Source organism: Scyliorhinus torazame, chromosome 14, assembly GCF_047496885.1.
Source record: "Scyliorhinus torazame isolate Kashiwa2021f chromosome 14, sScyTor2.1, whole genome shotgun sequence".
Taxonomy (NCBI): Eukaryota; Metazoa; Chordata; class Chondrichthyes; order Carcharhiniformes; family Scyliorhinidae; genus Scyliorhinus; species Scyliorhinus torazame.
Genome location: NC_092720.1, coordinates 187,039,500 through 187,056,906, shown reverse-complemented (window position 1 = coordinate 187,056,906; position 17,407 = coordinate 187,039,500). Strand labels below are relative to the sequence as shown.

Below are 17,407 nucleotides of genomic sequence, written 5' to 3'. Positions count from 1 at the left end.
CTGGCCATGGCGTTGAGAGACTCCAGGAAATGGAGAGGGGTGATTAGAGGGGGAGAAGAACACCGAGTCTCGTTATACGCGGATGACCTATTGTTATACGTGTCGGACCCAGCGGGGGGGATGATAGAGGTTATGCAAATTTTGAGGGGGTTCGGGAATTTCTCGGGGTATAGGCTAAACATGGGGAAGAGTGAATTATTTGTGATACATCCAGGGGACCAGAGTAGAGAGATAGAAGGCTTGCCTCGAAGGAAAGTGGAAAGAAACTTCCGATACCTGGGGATTCAGATCGCGAGGAGCTGGGGAACCTTCCACAGACTTAATCTGACACGGTTGGTAGAACAAATGGAGGAGGACTTCAAGAGGTGGGACATGCAGCCTCTATCGCTGGCGGGCAGGGTGCAAGCAATTAAGATGATGGTCCTCCCGAGGTTCTTATTTGTATTTCAATGTCTCCCTCTACTAATCACCAAGACCTTTTTTAATAAAATAGACAGGAGCATCACGAGCTTCGTGTGGGCAGGGAAAGTTCCGAGAGTAAGGAGGGGGTTCCTTCAGCGTAGTAGGGACAGAGGAGGATTGGCACTACCGAACTTGGGCGATTACTATTGGGCCGCCAATGTGGCAATGATACGTAAATGGATGATGGAGGGTGAGGGAGCGGCGTGGAAAAGACTGGAGAAAAAGTCCTGTAAAGGGACGAGTTTAGAGGCGCTGGTGACGGCGCCGCTACCGATCTCACCTAAAAAGTTTACCACGAACCCGGTGGTGGCGGCAACATTGAATATCTGGACACAGTGGAGGCGACAGAGAGGGGTGCGGGGAGCCCTGATGGGGTCCCCAATCAGGAACAACCATAGGTTCGCCCCAGGAAGAACGGATGGAGGATTTCAGAGCTGGTACCAGTTGGGAATTAGGAGGGTGGGAGATTTATTTATAGATGGGACTTTTGCGAGCTTGGGAGCATTGGAGGAAAAGTATAAGTTGCCCCGGGGAAATTTCTTGAGATATATGCAGGTGAGGGCGTTTACTAGACAACAGGTGAGGGAATTTCCGTTGCTCCCGACACAGGGGATACAGGACAGGGTGCTTTCAGGGGTGTGGGTCGGAGAGGGCAAGGTGTCAGAGATTTACCGAGAGATGAGGGAAGAGGGGGACGAGTCGGTGGGTGAACTAAAAGGAAAGTGGGAAGAAGAACTAGGGGAGGAGATAGAGGAGGGTATGTGGGCTGATGCCCTAAGCAGGGTAAATTCCTCTTCCTCATGCGCCAGGCTTAGCCTGATTCAATTTAAGGTGCTACATAGAGCACACAAAACGGGAGCAAGATTGAGCAGGTTCTTTGGAGTGGAGGATAAATGTGGGAGGTGTGGCGGGAGCCCGGCAAACCACGCACATATGTTTTGGGCGTGCCCGGCACTGGAAGGGTATTGGAAGGGAGTGACGGGAGTGATTTCCCGGGTGGTGAAGGCCCGGGTCAAACCAGGCTGGGGGTTAGCTCTATTTGGAGTTGCGGACGAGCCGGGAGTGCAGGAGGCGAAAGAGGCCGACGTTGTGGCCTTTGCGTCCCTAGTAGCCCGGCGCAGGATCCTATTCATGTGGAAGGAGGCGAAACCCCCCGGACTGGAGGCCTGGGTAAATGATATGGCGGGGTTCATTAAACTGGAGCAGATAAATTTTGCCCTGAGAGGATCGGCTCAAGGGTTCACCAGGCGGTGGCAGCCATTTCTCGACTACCTAGGGGAACGTTAGAGGGAAGACAGATGACCAGCAGCAGCAACCCAGGGGGAAGGGGGGGGGGGGAGGGGGGAGGGGGGGCGGGGTTTAGTTTAGTTTAGGTCAAAGATAAAGGGGTTTTGTTACTTGTGTATTGTTAAAAATTTCTGTATTGTTATTGTTGCGTTTGCTTTGTAAGAGGGGAAAAATTGTTGTTTGGGAAAAAAATTTAAATAAAACATATTTTTAAAGAAAAAGAATAAACTCGGTTTGTTCTCACTGGAACGAAGGAGGTTGAGGGGCGACCTGATAGAGGTCTACAAAATTATGAGGGGCATAGACAGAGTGGATAGTCAGAGGCTTTTCCCCGGGGTAGAGAAGTCAATTACTAGGGGGCGAGGGGCAAGGTTTAGAGTAGATGTACAAGGCAAGTTTTTTACACAGAGGGTAGTGGGTGCCTGGAACTCGCTACCGGAGGAGGTGGTGGAAGCAGGGACGATAGTGACATTTAAGGGGCATCTTGACAAATATATGAATAGGATGAGAATAGAGGGATATGGACCCAGGAAGTGTAGAAGATTGTAGTTTAGTCGGGCAGCATGGTCGGCACGGGCTTGGAGGGCCGAAGGGCCTGTTCCTGTGCTGTACATTTCTTTGTTATTTGTTCTTTGTACATTTAGATTAGCAGAGGGGCGAACTCATTGAGAACTGTGCTAATAGTTCAATAAACCACATTGAACTCACTTCAAAGTCTGGAGCATCTTTTACTCAAAACTGCATCAAGTGGCAGCTTGCGTTATTCCAAATTACAGAACACAACACAGCCCAGGGGTGTGGTCTCTGATGGCCAAAGTGCACAGGGCACCTGGCCATTGCCACTGGCATTGGTGGGTGCAGCCATGGGTCAGGGTGGGGGTTTGACTGTCCCCCTGGGTGGGGGGTGTGGGAGGTCACATGTGTGTGGAGGTTAGGGGGGTTGGCACCAGTGGCACAGTGCTGGGTACTCACCCTGGCTCCCCTGAGGAGGTCAGGCAGCTTCTTTCGGCACTGGTCTGCAGTGCGGGCCACCTCGCTGACGGCGCTGACGGCGGCTGCCACTTCCGCCCAGGCACGCCGAACAATGGCGCCTGCTGTCCTGCGTCCTGGCCCAAGGTACAACACCAGCCTCCTCTCCTCCACGGTGTCCAGGAGTGTCCAGCTTGCCGTCCTTAAATCAGGGGCCACTCGTCTGGTGGCCATCTTGCCTGCAACGCTGAGTGTGGGGGGGGGGGAGAATCAGCTGCCGCGGCGTCGCATCAATGACGCAACCCACGTATCTGCGACCGCTCCCTCGGTCGCTTCCCGTCACGCCCATGCTAGCCCCTTGTGGGCCGTTTAATTGCTCCTCTGGAGGCCCGATTATGTGTCATGAAACTCCATCGTCTTCACGACGGCGTCAACTCTTAGCCTCATTATAAGAGAACCCAGCCCCAAATCTCCAAACCTCTCAATCTCCACCCACTGCCAACCCTGAAAACCCTCATCCAGTTCCCCCAGAGCGAACCTGTGACTCCCACAGATCGGGGCCCAACCTGAGGCCCCCTGAGGCCTCAAGTGCTGTCCCTACTGTCCCGAGACCCTCAGGGCTGCCATTACTACCGGACTTGTGGAGTATCTTACCAGAGAGAATGGCAGAGGCGGCATCAAAGGCACTCCCAAACATTAGTTGGGGGGGGATGGGTTGGAGGGTTGGGGGGGAGGGAGGCTGTGTATATTAGGGATAACTCTGGGTAATCCCTAATTCCTTTTTGTCATTTGTTTATGTAAACATGCGGGCTGGTGTTTGGGGGTTGGTGGGAGGATGGGAGCGTTGTTATTGATATGGGGATTGACATATCTGTTGCTGATTATTGTTTATTGTTGGTGGGTATAAATTCGGGAGAAAATGTGAAAAAGGAGAATAAAAATACTTTTTTTTAAAAAGCACTCCCAAACTAGTACCCTTACAAGAGGCTGCCTCCATCCGTTCCCAAACCGACCCCTCCCCCACTACCACTACCCACTTTCTTACCATGGCTATATTTGCCACCCAATAATAATTGATCAAATTTGGCAGGCCTTCGCCCATGCTCCGACAATGTTTTCTTTTCTGAGGGACCTTCCCCACCCACACAAATCCCAATATCAATGTTATCCTTCTTGAAAAAGGCCTTGGAGATAAAAATCGTGAGGTTCTGGAATACAAACAAAAACCTCGGGAGCACCGTCATCCTTAGACTGCACCCGCTCCGCCAATGACAACGGAAGCACGTCCCAGCTTTTCAATTTGCCCCTCATTTGCTCCACCAACTGAGCCAGATTCAACCTGTGTAGTTGCTCCCACCCCCGCGCCACCTGAATACCGAAAACGCGCCCCACCACCTTAAACGACAACTTGCCCAGTCTCCTCTCCTGCCCCCTCGCCTGAACCGGAAAGACTTCACTCTTCCCCATGTTTAAAACCGACCGAATTTCACCAAAATGTCCATAACATCCCCGATGCTTTCCAATGTGTCCGATATATACAATAGCAGGTCGTCCGCATATAGGGACACCCTGTGCTTTTCAGGATGGAACCGTGGCGCTGTGGTTAGCATTGCTGCCTATGGCGCTGAGGACACGAGTTCGATCCTGGCCTTGGGTCACTGCCTGTGTGGAGTTTGCACATTCTCCCTGTTAAATTGGTGCAGTCAAACTTTTAACTTTTGGCTGGATTGGCGGGCCTCTGCAGGAGCCCTACAGGTCCCGACAAAGGAATATTTTTAAGGCAGAGGAAGTTTCGATTGCACATCATTACAGTCACGTGAGGTGGGGTAGGAAATAGCTTCCCGAGACTACCGCTCCAGGTCTGACTGTAACAGAGGGTAGAGAGAGTTTAGAATGCTGGCCGTATTATCTGAATGCTGAAATTTTCCATCCACTCCCTCCAGCAGGATCTCCTGGTCCTGCTGACAGCAACCCCCCACCCACCCCGCAACCATCCCCCATGTTTCTCTCCCCCCCCCCCCCCCCCCCCCGCCTCCCCACCATTCCCCCCGCCCTGCCAAGTGAACGTGAGCTCCTCAGCGGCGGAGGACACAACCAACGGGCAAACCCATTGAAGGATTTCTGATTTTTGTTTATTGTCACGTGTACCGAGGTACAGTGCAAAGTATTTTCCTGCGAGCAGCTCAACAGATCATTAAGTACATGAAAAGAAAAGGAAATAAAAGAAAATACATAATAGGGCAACACAACATATACAATGTAACTACATAAGCACTGGCATCGGAGGAGTATACAGGGGTGTAGTGTTAATGAAATCAGTCCATCAGAGGGTCATTTAGGAATCTGGTGACAGTGGGGAAGAAGCTGTTTTTGAGTCTGTTCGTGCGTGTTCACAGACTTTTGTATCTCCTGCCCGATGGAAGAAGTTGGAAGAGTGAGTAAGCCGGGTGGGAGGGGTCTTTGATCACGCTTTCCCCAGGCAGTGGGAGGTATAGATGGAGTCAATGGATGGGAGGCAGGTTTGTGTGATGGACCGGGCGGTGTTCACAACTCTCAGACGTTTCTTGCGGTCCTGGGCCGAGCAGTTGCCATACCAGGCTGGGATGCAGCCAGACAGGATGCTTCCATGGTGCATCTGTAACAATTGGTAAGGGTTAATGTGGGCATGCCGAATTTCCTAAGTTTCCTGAGGACGTATTGGCGCTGTTGTGCTTTCTTGGTGATAGCGTCGACGTGGGTGGACCAGGACAGATCTTTGGAGATGTGTACCCCGAGGAATTTGAAACTCCCCTAGGAATTTGAAACTGTTAACCATCTCCACATCGGCCCCGTTGATGCTGACAGGAGCATGTACAGTACTTTGCTTCCTGAAGTCAGTGGTGGGATCGGGCACTGCTGGCCAAAGACGGGCCACCTCCTCCGCCCCAAAACACGGCATGGTGGCAGAGGGGGTGGAGGGGGTGGAGGGTGGAATATCCCCCATGTCTGCTCTTAACCCTTTAAATGCCGATTGCAAAGAAACCTGCCTGGCAGAGGTTCTTGAGTCATAAACACAAAAGCACCAGTTTTTTATTGTGCTAAAAAAAGCCACCCAGGTAAAAATGTGAAGATATTGATAGACCTTTGCAACACACACACACACGAGCACGCAAAATTACAAGGTTAGAATGGGAGATTACTTTCAGCCAAGTTACAACCCAATGACAAAAGGTCAACATAGATAATTCACTCCTTACCCTTGACTGGTATTGTGGCCAAAATAGACATTTTTCACGGTGCCCCTGAAAATTCAGTGGAGTTGAATCCCCCGTCAACTCCAATTTCTGGGGACAGTCCTTTTATAAATGTTATTTATTGTTTCCAAAAGTTGTTGACAGTGCACCCGAGCTCTTTTAGAATGTAACAAGTAGTGTGGATCAAGTCAAGCATGTAGATGTAATGTATTTAGATTTACAAAAGCGGGTCGGCGTGGTGGCACAGTGGTTAGCTCGACTACTTCACGTGCCAAGGACCCAGTTTCGATCCCAGTCCCAGGTCACTGCCCGTGTGGAGTTTGCGTATTCACCCAGTGTCTGCGAGGGTCTCACCCCCACAACCTAAAGATGTGCAGGTCGGTCGATTGGCCACGCTAAATTGGAAAAAAAAAGAATTGGGTACTCTAAGTACATAAAAACATTTTAAAAATGTAAAAGATTTACATAAACCATTTGGTAAGGTGCCACATCAAAGGGCACGACACAAGCTTTTGGGGCTTGCGGTGGAAGGCAGGGGGTGATGTTTGGTGGGGGAGAGGGCAAATGGACTACTTTGGCCACCATTACTGCTCTGTCCCTTATCCACCTGTGTTTTCAAGTTCCATATTCAGGGTTTTCAACCTGAAAGATAATATCAGCAAATCACTGCTCTCTGAATTATTTTGTTCTCACGTTTGGTTCAAGCCCGTATTAGAAACCTTCCTATTTGCCTGTCTTGGAATTTGGAAGAATGAGGGGGGATTTTATAGAAATATATAAAATTCTGAAGGGTATAGATAGGATAGAAACGGGGAGGTTGTTTCCAATGGTGGGTGAAACTAGAACTAGGGGGCATTGCCTCAAAATAAGGGGGAGCAGATTTAGGACTGAGTTGAGGAGGAACTTCTCCATCCAAAGGGTTGTGAATCTGGAATTTCCTGCCCAGTGAAGCAGTTGAGGCTACCTCGTTAAATGTTTTTAAGGCAAAGGTAGATAGATTTCTGAACAGTAAAGGAATAAAAGGTTACGGCGAGCGGGCGGGGGAAGTGGAGCTGAGTCCACAAAAAGATCAGCCATGATCTTATTGAATGGTGGAGCAGGCTGGAGGGGCCAGATGGCCGACTCCTGCTCCAAGTTCTTGGGTGGGATTCTCCGACCCCCCGCAAGGTCGGAGAATCGCCGGGGGTGGCGTGAATCCCTCCCCCGCCGGCCGCGGAATTGCACCGGAGATTCAGCGGGGGCTGGAATTGCGCCGCGCCGGTCGGGGGCCGTTGGCAGCGGCCCCACCCGGCGATTCTCCGGCCCGCGATGGGCCGACGTCCCGCTGGTTCTATGCCAGTCCCGGCTGTGTAAATTGAAATAGGTCCCTTACCGGCGGGACCTGGCGGCGCGGGCGGGCTCCGGGGTCCTGGGGGGGAGCGCGGGGCGATCTGGCCCCGGGCCCGCACAGTGGCCTGCCCCGCGATCGGGGCCCACCGATCCGCGGGCGGGCTTGTGCTGTGGGGGCACTCTTTTCCTACACGCCGACCATGTCAGCCTCCGTGATGGCCGACGCGTAGGTGCCCCCCCCCCCTGCGTATGCGCAGGGATGACGTCAGCAGCCGCTGACTCTCCCGCGCATGCGCCGACTCGCGCCAGCCGGCGTAATCCCTTCGGCCCAGGCTGGCGTGGTGCCAAAGGCCTTCCACGCCAACCGGCGTCGCGCCAACCACTCGGGGGTGGGCCTAGCCCCTAAAGGTTCAGAGGATTCCGCACCTTTGGGGCGGCCCGACGCCGGAGTGGTTCACGCCACTCCGTCCCGCCGCCCCGCCGGGTAGGGGAGAATCCCGCCCCTTATGTTCTTATGTCTTGTGATTTTTTAAAAGTTAAACATGCTTGAAGTATTATTGCTCTTGTGAGCTTTAATTTTATATTGAATTTATTACAGGTCAACCATTTGAACCAGCACAGATTGTGAGTCCTGCAGTCAGCAATATCATCTGTTCCATCATATTTGGACAGCGCTTTGATTATGAGGATGAGTTATTCATCAGTTTAACAACCATGATGGATGAGGCTACCAGAATATCTGGAACAGCTCCAATACATGTAATTATCTTTGTATGTTACTCTGATAAGGTTGCATGTTTGTGTGCATGACAATTGCCTCACCTGACTGTAATAGGCCGAGGGAAGGATTTTCTAGCTCCCAGCCCCGTGACGTACTTTCCGCCAGCAGAAATGGCCCGCCATTGGCCAGTGGCGGGATCTTCCTGCCCTGCCGATGTCTGCAAGATTTTGCATGTCCCGCACCGATTCTCTGGTAGGGAACGTGTCCCCGGACTGGGGGACTGTGGTCGCCATCGGCAGAATTGGAAGATCCCGTCGCCGGTAAGGGACAGAAAATGTTGGTGTGCGGCCAGGATTTTCCGATCTTGCCCGTGCCGCCCCGCCACAAATGTGACTCTCAGCGGGACCAGAGAATCCCGGCTGCCAGTGATGTCGGAGAATCCCGGTCCAAATGTTAAAAACTGATGGACACCTGTGTGGATTAAATCCGAGTATAAACACTGTGGGCAGGATTCTCCGATTCCCCCAGCTGCACGCTGGTGACTACCACATTCACCCCCTGTTAAAAAAAGAGACCGGCGGGGTTGGTGGAAAACATTACAAGTTAAGTCTGTCGGGGGCCTTGACCTTCCTCTGCGATCGCCTCAGTCTGGTGGTGATGTGGGTGCCGACTTGGTCACCTGTGATTCCGGGAGCGTGTTGTCCTCGTCTTCGTCACCCCTGAGTGAAACCAGTGGGAGGACGGATCCTACTGGAGCGGGGGCTGCGGTGAGGTTCGCTGGAGGGAGGGTGAGTGGCGAGTGGGGTGAATGAGGCAACTGGGGCGGGGGGAGGTGGTGTCAGGTTGGGGTCGTGGGTGGGGTTCCAGCAGGTGCCAGGTCCCGGAGGGAGACTGGGTCCTGGCGCCCGTTGGCATGTGCCACGTAGGCGTACTGCATGTAGGAGGTGGACTTTTTCGACCAAGGGGTCAGACTTATGGGTCCGCACATGCTTCCGAAGGAGGATGGGTCCAGGAACTGTCAGCCATGTTGGTAGCGAGACCCTGAATGTGGACTTCTGTAGTGGGTTGGATGAAGCTCTCTGTGCTCCCAGAGTCAAAAAGGCAGGTCGTCTCGTGCCTATCGATCTTCACCGTCGTCGCGGTCGCGAGGTTGCGGGGCCGGGACTGAACCAGGGTGATAGAGGCGAGCTGCGGCAGGTGCTGGGAAGTCCCGGGCTGGTCAGCGGTGGTGGAGGTAGCGGCAGGCGATGAACGGCCAGACGAGCAGGAGTCCTGAGGCTCCGTCCAAAATGGCGCCGAAAATGGCGGCGCCCACATGGCGGGCGGCATCAAAGATGGCGGCGCCCACGGGCCGCGCGTGGCTTGCGGTGAGGAAGATGAGGCGCTTCACGGGCTGCACGTGGCTTGCGGAGGGGAAAATGGCGGCGACCCTGGGTCGCACGTGGGGTGTGTAGGAACGCCGGGCCTGGAAACAGCGGCGACCGACCGGGCCTGGCAAACAGAAACAAAGTGTCCCTTCTTCCCACAGCTGTTGCAGGTCGCGCTCCGCACCGGGTAGCGCTGCCTGGGGTGTTTGCTTTGCCCACAAAAATAGCACTTGGGTCCCCCGGAGTTGGCTGGCTGCCGCGCGGCGCAGGCTTATGGTGAGCTGGAGTCGGCAGCTGGTAGGGCTCACAATGCCCACGAGGGTGCAGCGTGGTCGGGGCATAGTGCTGGACGTTACGGGAGGCCACTTCTAACGGATTAGCGAGCTGCCTAGTTCCCGTAAGGTCAAGCGTACCCCCTTCCAGTAGCCGCTGGTGGACGTCCGCAGACTTCATGCCCGTAACGTAAGCATCTCAAATTAAAAATTTGGTGTGTTGGACTGCCAAAACTGCCTGGCAGTCACAGTTCCTACCTAGGATGTGCAGGGCACACCAGAAATCGTCCAGAGACTCCCCGGGGAGTTGTTGTCTCGTGGCCAGGAGGTGCCTGGAGTATACTTTATTGACTGGTCGAACATAATGTCCCTTCAGGAGCTCCATTGCTTCGGAGTAGGTGGGCGCATCCCGGATGAGAGGAAAAATGTCAGGGCTCACCCGTGAATAGAGGACTTGGAGCTTCTGCGAGTCCGAGGGTTCCTCTGGACGTTCGGAGGTAGCTTTCGAAGCAGGCTAGCCAGTCGTCAAAGGCGGACGTAGCGTTGGCTGCTTGAGGGCTCAGCCGCAGGCGATTAGGCTTGATGCGGAGATCCATTGTTTCAAAAATCTTGCTCAATAAATTGATGCACTATCAATTACCACAAAGACGAGAGTAGTGGAATAATCGAGACTTTATTGAGCAAGATGAGGCGCCTCCTTTTGCTGGAACCAGAGTGGCTGCAGCACCGGAGGGCACACACATTTATACACCGCCTACTGGGCGGAGCCAGCAGGCAGAGATTTACCCATGTACCTCTACTACACGGGCAGTGCCGTAATACATGTAATATACTACTAGTGATGACTATCACACACTTCCTCTGACCTGTGACCGACACATGTTTGTTGCAATTTCTCCTGAGCGTCCACCTATCACTGACCTTCTAATCTGCTCCACCCGCTCTACCCCCTCTTATACAGTATAAAATCCATCAGGTTTCTCCCTCTCTGTAGCTCTAAAGACATGGTACGGACTCAAAACATTAACTTCCTCTCTCACCACAGATGCTGCCAGACCTGCTGAGTTTTTCCAGCATCTTTTGTTTTTATTTCTGATTTCCAGCATCTGCAGTATTTTGCTTTTTCTATAGAAATGTGGTGGGTCCCATTTTACCTCCTGTCAGATTGCTGGTGTCAGTGTAAAACAGGAAATTTGGTTGTGAGGGGCCTGACGGCCGGCCGATCCGCTAGCTCCCAACTAACCTCACTGAAAGTCACCTGCTCCGTGCATTGAACATGAGCAGAACCCACTAATTAACTGAAGACTTGAACTTGCTGTCTTTCTTTCCTCCAATGCAGCTGTACAATGCTTACCCATTTCTGGGATTCCTGATTCCGAGTCACAGGAAAATCATGGAAAATCGAGACAATATATATGGCATCTTTAATGATTTCTTCAAAGCGGCCAAAGAACCCTTGAGTGAGAACAGCATCCAGTCTTTCAGCGAGGCATTAATCATGAAATACCAACAGGTAGAGTGACTCGCATTTCCAGCAGTGGCGGCAAAATCGTTTTTTTCAATTATACAGGAACCAGCCCAAAGATGTGAAGGTTAGGCGGATTGGCCATGCTAAATTGCATCTCAGTGCCCAACGATGAGGGGTTATGGGGTTACGGGGAGAGTGCAAGGGAGGCCCAGGGCCGAGGTGCTCTTTCAGAGGGCTGGTGCAGACATGATGGGCCAAATGACCTCCTTCTATACTGTATGAACTCTATGGTTCTTCTTCTATGCAGACTTTTAACCTGTGTTAAGTATCTTTTTTTAATTCTTCCATGGGATATAGGTGTCGCTGGCAAAGCCAGTGTTTGGTGCCAATTCCTAATTGCCCTTGAACTGACTGACTTGCTCAACCATTTCATTTCGGGCGGGCAGTTAAGGGTCTGTGAGTCACATGGAGGCAGGTCCAGGTAAGGACGGCAGATTCCGTTCCATAAAGGGACCTCAGTAAACCCGAGGGGCTTTTAACACGAAGATAGCCTCACAGTTGCCGTAACTGAGGCTGGATTTCAATTGCAGATTTAATTATTCCACCAGCTGCCGGCTATCGTGGGTTTTGAACTGATCAGCCTGGGCCTCTGCACTACCAGTCCAGCCACATGACTATTATGCCACCATTTCCCATTAAATCATATCAGACAACCCTAATATTCGGAATTTTCTGGTTACTCCCACCCGAGAGCCGAAATTCCTAAAAGTTGCCCCATTCAAATTTTCTGTCCCAACTGTGACGATTCCCACGGCTGGCGGGGTCGAAACTTTTACCCTCTTTCCTACCTCAATGTGCTAATTGCTGAATATTCTGAAAAATGTAAAGTGAAGTTGCAGATTAACATTGATGATGCGCGAGTTTTGATCTTGCAAATTAAACCCTGAAAAGACGTCGGGTGCGATGCCCCCAACAGGGAACAAAGTCCCCGAGCAGCGGGGTTAGCCGCGTGTTTCCCGGCACTCGCAGTGCCAAGAAGCACATGAGTATTCAACACAACTCACAGCGAATAAGGAGCCTGAACGGGGAGCGCGTGGCCGAGGTCGCACCCAGCTCCGTTTTGTATAGTGGGGAGTTCAGCTCGAGTCCAGCCTGAGGCACCCCCACCCCCAACACCCACGCCGAGCAACCCTGGACCAATTGCACATGCACAAAAATTGCCAGCATGGCACTTTGGCAGTGCCAACCTGGCACCTGGGCAGTGCCCCTCCCAGCTGGCAGTGCCACCTGGGCATCTTGGCAGTGACAGGTTTGCACCCAGCCAGCCTGGCATTGCCAAGGTACCCTGGAGGCACCAGCAGTGTCAGGGCACCACCCTGCCAAACGGCAAGAAACTGGGGACCTCTGATCCCCTGAGAGACCCCCACGAATGCAGTTGCACCTGGTCCCATTTGTAGGGCACTCGCCCGAGGTCTCTGAGGGGAAGGGGTTGAATCCCAAAGCCTTAGGTACCTCAGAAATCTGCACATTAGAGTGAGACTTACTGCCTTGCCCGAACATGCAGTTTTGCTAAAAGGTGATCCCATTGTGGGCGGGATTCACATCGCAACGTCTCGCAAGATGGCGTTGAATCTCGTGAGGCGTTGCGAGTCAGGTAGATGCCGGGAGCGCGGTCTTCCGCCTTTCAACATCCATGTTGTGCGAGCAAGCTGAGTTACCGGCACAGTGTGGCCGTTGAAAGCCGGGATCTACCTGGCTTGCAACGACTCTCGAGATAAAATGCGGGCGGCGAGTTGCTTTTCCGGCGCAGCGTGGCCATGATCGGGCCCTTAGAATCTCGACAGTGCAGAAGAAGGACATTCGGCCCATCGGGTCTGCATCAACCCTCCAAAAGAGAATCCTAACCTAGACCCACTCCGCCACCCTATCCCCATAACCCTACGTAACCTGCACATCCCTGCACAATCAGGGGCAATTTTATCATGGGCAACCCACCAAACCTGCATATGTTTGGACTGTGGGAGGATACCAGGGCACCCGGAGGAAGCCCACGCAGACACGGGGAGAACGTGCAAACTCCACACAGACAGTCAACCAAGGTCGGAATTGAACCCGGGTCCCTTGCGCTGTGACGCAGCGGTGCTAACCACTGTGCCACCGTGCCGCCCCATCATAAAGTTGATGAAAATACTTCATTTTATGGTAAACCTTAGGTTAAATATAATTTTTTCTTTAAACTTACTGTGAAATTATACCTGGATTATTGTGCTTCCTGTATTTGATGCCATTTCTTCTCTCATTTTGCCTGGGATGTTAAGCTCTTTAAGACAAATCTGTGGATCTCTTTGCTGCAGAGGTATGTGGAGTCCAAATCACCGAGTGTTTTTAAGATAGAGATAGATAGGCTCTTGATGAAGAAGTGGATCGGGAGGTACTTCCGGTGGCAGCATGTAGGTGGAAGCTGCAAGATGGGCGGAGGAGCTGATGGCCTCGGTGAAAGCGGCAGTGTTGAAGACATCAGTCGAGGTACAGGAGCAAGGAGAGAAGGTGAAGGGGGTGGAGGAAGCTCTGTCGCAATATAGTGACCAGTTCACCTCAATATGTGAGGAGCTGCGGAGGGTGGTGGAGGTCAACAAAGCAATGAGAGCCAAGGGTTAGGACCTGAAGATCAGGTCGAGGCGGCAGAATTAAAGAATGCTGGGCTTGCCCGAGGGGGTGGAGGGCCCGAGGCCAACTGAGACTTCACGAAGATGTTGGTGGAGTTATTGGGGGAGGGGGAAGAACCCTCCCTGTATGAACTGGACAGGGCTCATCGGTCACCGAAGAGAAATGAGGCGCCAAGGGTGGTCATAATTTGTCTTCACAAATTCCATGTCAAGGAGAAGGTCATGAGTTGGGCGAAACAAAGGCGTGAGATGCAGTGGGAGGAGCTGGTATTCGTATGTACCAGGACTCAACTGTGGAGCTGGCGGGAAGGCGGGCAGCCTTTGGTCGGGTGAAAGTGGCACTCTACAGTAATGGTGTGAGGTTCGGTGTGGTCTACCCGGTGAAGCTGAGGGCGACCTATAACTCGAGGGACTTCTACTTTGCGATGGTGGAGGTAGTGGAGGTGTTCGTGAAGGCAGAAGGATGGGTTAAAATGAGAGTTGGGACTGGGGTTTGGATGTGGTTCTGGAGAATGGGGTTCCCCAGAGGCTGGGATGGAGAATGTGGGGTCGTAAGGGAACCGGAGATTTTTCAATAAGATTGCAAAGGTGATTGAGGAATACAGGAGGTAAAGGAGGAAATTGGGAGGGTGCAGTCAGGGAAGGTGGTGAGACCGGATGGATTCCCAGTGGAATATTATAAGAAGTTTAAGGACAAGTTGGCGCCGCTGATGATGGGAATGTTTGAGGAGGTGATAGGTGTCATGATATGAACTCATGCACATAATGAGATACAGACAGGCAGTGACAGACACCCAGTACAGCCAATCAACACACAGGACAGAACACAACCAATCACCAGGCAGAACACTAGAGGGTGGTCTCCCACTATAAAACACACGAGGCATCAGCACTCTGCCTCTTTCCACTGGTGGCAACTGTAGTGACAGTCAGTGTGTATATATCAGTTGGCACCTTCGATACGTGGCTCAGAGCTAGTCTGGTCTAGTTAGTTATAGCAAGCATGCTTAGATTAGTAGAGTGTCTAACCCACAGCGAGCTGTGTGCACTGCTTAACAAGTTCAATAAAGCGTATTTAACTAACATCAGTTTGGGGTCTACTTTCAAGTACAACTGCATCCAGTTGCAGTCCGTGTTACCCCAGGATGAATAACATGACAATAGATAGGGGGTGTAATGATATGTATATTGACTGGGATGTAAAGAGTTAACAAGTTAATGATAATGCTTCGTACCACTAGAGGGAACCACAGAGCAGTCATATATATCATGTGACAAGAGGATTCTGGGATTAGAAGGTGTTTAGATGATTAGTTGTGAGTTAGGAGAGAGCTGGAAGAGTGTCAGGCATTGAGAGCAGTTGTATACTTGAGAGTTCTGTCAGTTAGAGATAGCATAGTTTTCTACAGTAACCTACTTTAGGAATGTGAACAAATCTTAGTTAGTAGTGTAATAAATTTATAGCTTTGTTCGTTAACAAAGCTTTGTGTTCTTTATTCAACACTATGCATCGGAGCCATCCAGGTAAAGAAAATAGAGAACAAAACAATGGGGTCTTGCCAAAGATGTTGGGGCAGGCTTCGATTTCCCTGCTGTTAAAGAAGGATAAGGACCCGGTGGAGTGTGGGTCGGATAGGCCCATATCCCTATTGAATGTAGGTGCCAAGATATTGGCAAAGGCGCTGGCAGCAAGGTTGGAGGGGCGTCTCCCGAAGGTGATAGGAGAGGATCAGCCGGGTTTGTGAGGGGAAGGCAGTTCTTTTTGAATGTGAGAAGGTTGTTCAATGTGATCCTGTCTCTGGCGGAGGGAAAGGAGACGGAGGTAGTGGTGGCACTGGATGCAAAGAAGGCGTTTGATCGGGTAAAGTTGGGTTATTTGATGGCGGTGTTAGAAAGATTTGGGATTGGGACAAAGTTCACGGCATGGGTACGGCTGCTGTATTGGGAGCAGATGGTGAGTGTTCGCGCTAATAATATGAATTTGGGATACTTTCCTTGGCACTGGGGTACTGGGCATGGGTGTCCTATATCCCCACTGTTGTTTGGCTATAGAACCTTTGGCCATTCGCCCTCCACAGCACCTCACACCACAGATTCTAATGACACCCCACCACCACCACCACTACTGCAGCTCCTACTCCCAGTTTGCCTTAACCCACTCCATGGATGTGGTAGTATGTATTGGGGTCATGTGGGACTGGAAGCCCTAATGTCATTGGCTGACAGATCCCGGGTCCTGGTTGGCCGTTGACCTCATACTCCGCCCTGAAGGCGAAGTATAAGAAGCCGGTGCCTTCCCCCGCATGCCAGTTTACTATCGGGCTGCTGGGGAACAGACACGCTTAATAAAGCCTCATCGACTTCACTCTGTTTGTCTCACGGAGTCTTTGTGCGCCACAATTTATTAAGCGTGCCTAAAAAGGACTATGGAGCTCAGGATCATTCCAGAATGCCTGAGGATCAGCCCCCACGCAGTGAATGCAGCAGCAGCCTTCAAACACTGGCAGACTTGCTTTGAGGCCTACATCACATCGACCACAGGCCGAGTCTCAGATGAACAAAAACTGCAGGTCCTGCACTCGAGGGTGAGCACGGAGATTTTCACCCTCATTGAAGACACCCGCGATTTCCAGACGGCGTTCGCAGCACTGAGAAGTCTCTACGTTCGCCCAGTTAACCAAATCTACGCTCGCTACCAGCTCGCGACGAGACGGCAAGCTCCCGGAGAATCGATGGACGAGTTCTACGCCGCGCTGCTGATTTTGGGACGAGCCTGCAGCTGCCCGTCGGTGAATGCAAACGAACATACGGACATGTTAATGCGCGATGCTTTTGTTGCAGGTATACAATCCTCCCAAATCCGCCAAAGACTTCTAGAAAAAGAGTCACTAGGACTCTCAGAGGCACGGGCCCTGGCAGCCTCGCTGGACGTAGCCGCGCGTAATACCCGCGCCTACGGCCCCGACCGCGCGGCAGGCCATTGGGCCCCGTACGTACCCGCCGCGGCAAACCCCCTACCCCCCCCCCCGGACACCCCACAGGCTTGCGCAGTCCAAACGCCGAGTCGCACCGGGGGCGCCCGCTGTTATTTCTGCGGCCAGGCGAAGCACCCCCGACAACGCTGTCCGGCCCGCGCAGCCATCTGCAAAAGCTGCGGGAAAAAGGGCCACTATGCGGTGGTGTGCCGGTCCCGCGTGGTCGCCGCCGTCCCGGGAGAACAGGGAGCCCTACAGGCAGTCTATGCCTCCCAACCCCCCCAGCACGCCATGTGCGACCCTCAGGCGCCGCCATTTTGGGTCCCGACCACCGCGGGCCCGGGAGAACTGGGAGCCCTGCACGCCGCCTACGCTCCCCAACCCCCCTCCCCGCAGCCCATGTATGACCCGCCGCCGGCGCTCCCGATTTGGGTGCCAGCCAACACTCTCCACGGAGAGGAAGGGGTTTTCCGTATCCCGAACGCCACCCTCACCCCCGTCCCGCGCCCCACGCCTGACCCGCCGGCGCCACCTACCTTGACCCCGACCACCGCTGTCCCCGGCGAGGGAGCTCCGCGCGGTGCCAGCGCTCGCGGCCCCACGACTGACCCGCCTGACCCGCCGACCTGGGCCCTCGCCCCCGTCCCGCGCCCCACGC

At 52.8% G+C, this 17,407-nt stretch overlaps 1 protein-coding gene and 1 pseudogene across 1 annotated transcript in view; one reads left to right on the top strand and one right to left on the bottom strand.

The window, feature by feature from the left end:
- LOC140390278 (cytochrome P450 2K1-like) overlaps positions 1-17,407 on the bottom strand; it is a 166,446-nt pseudogene that overhangs the window by 95,256 nt on the left and 53,783 nt on the right.
- The window catches only part of LOC140390275 (cytochrome P450 2K1-like), a 62,689-nt gene that overhangs the window by 17,347 nt on the left and 27,935 nt on the right, over positions 1-17,407 (top strand). Inside the window, exons 4-5 of the mRNA XM_072475299.1 lie at positions 7,879-8,039; positions 10,980-11,153. Coding sequence (XP_072331400.1) covers positions 7,879-8,039; positions 10,980-11,153 — 335 coding nt within the window. The remainder of the gene's footprint in view (positions 1-7,878; positions 8,040-10,979; positions 11,154-17,407) is intronic.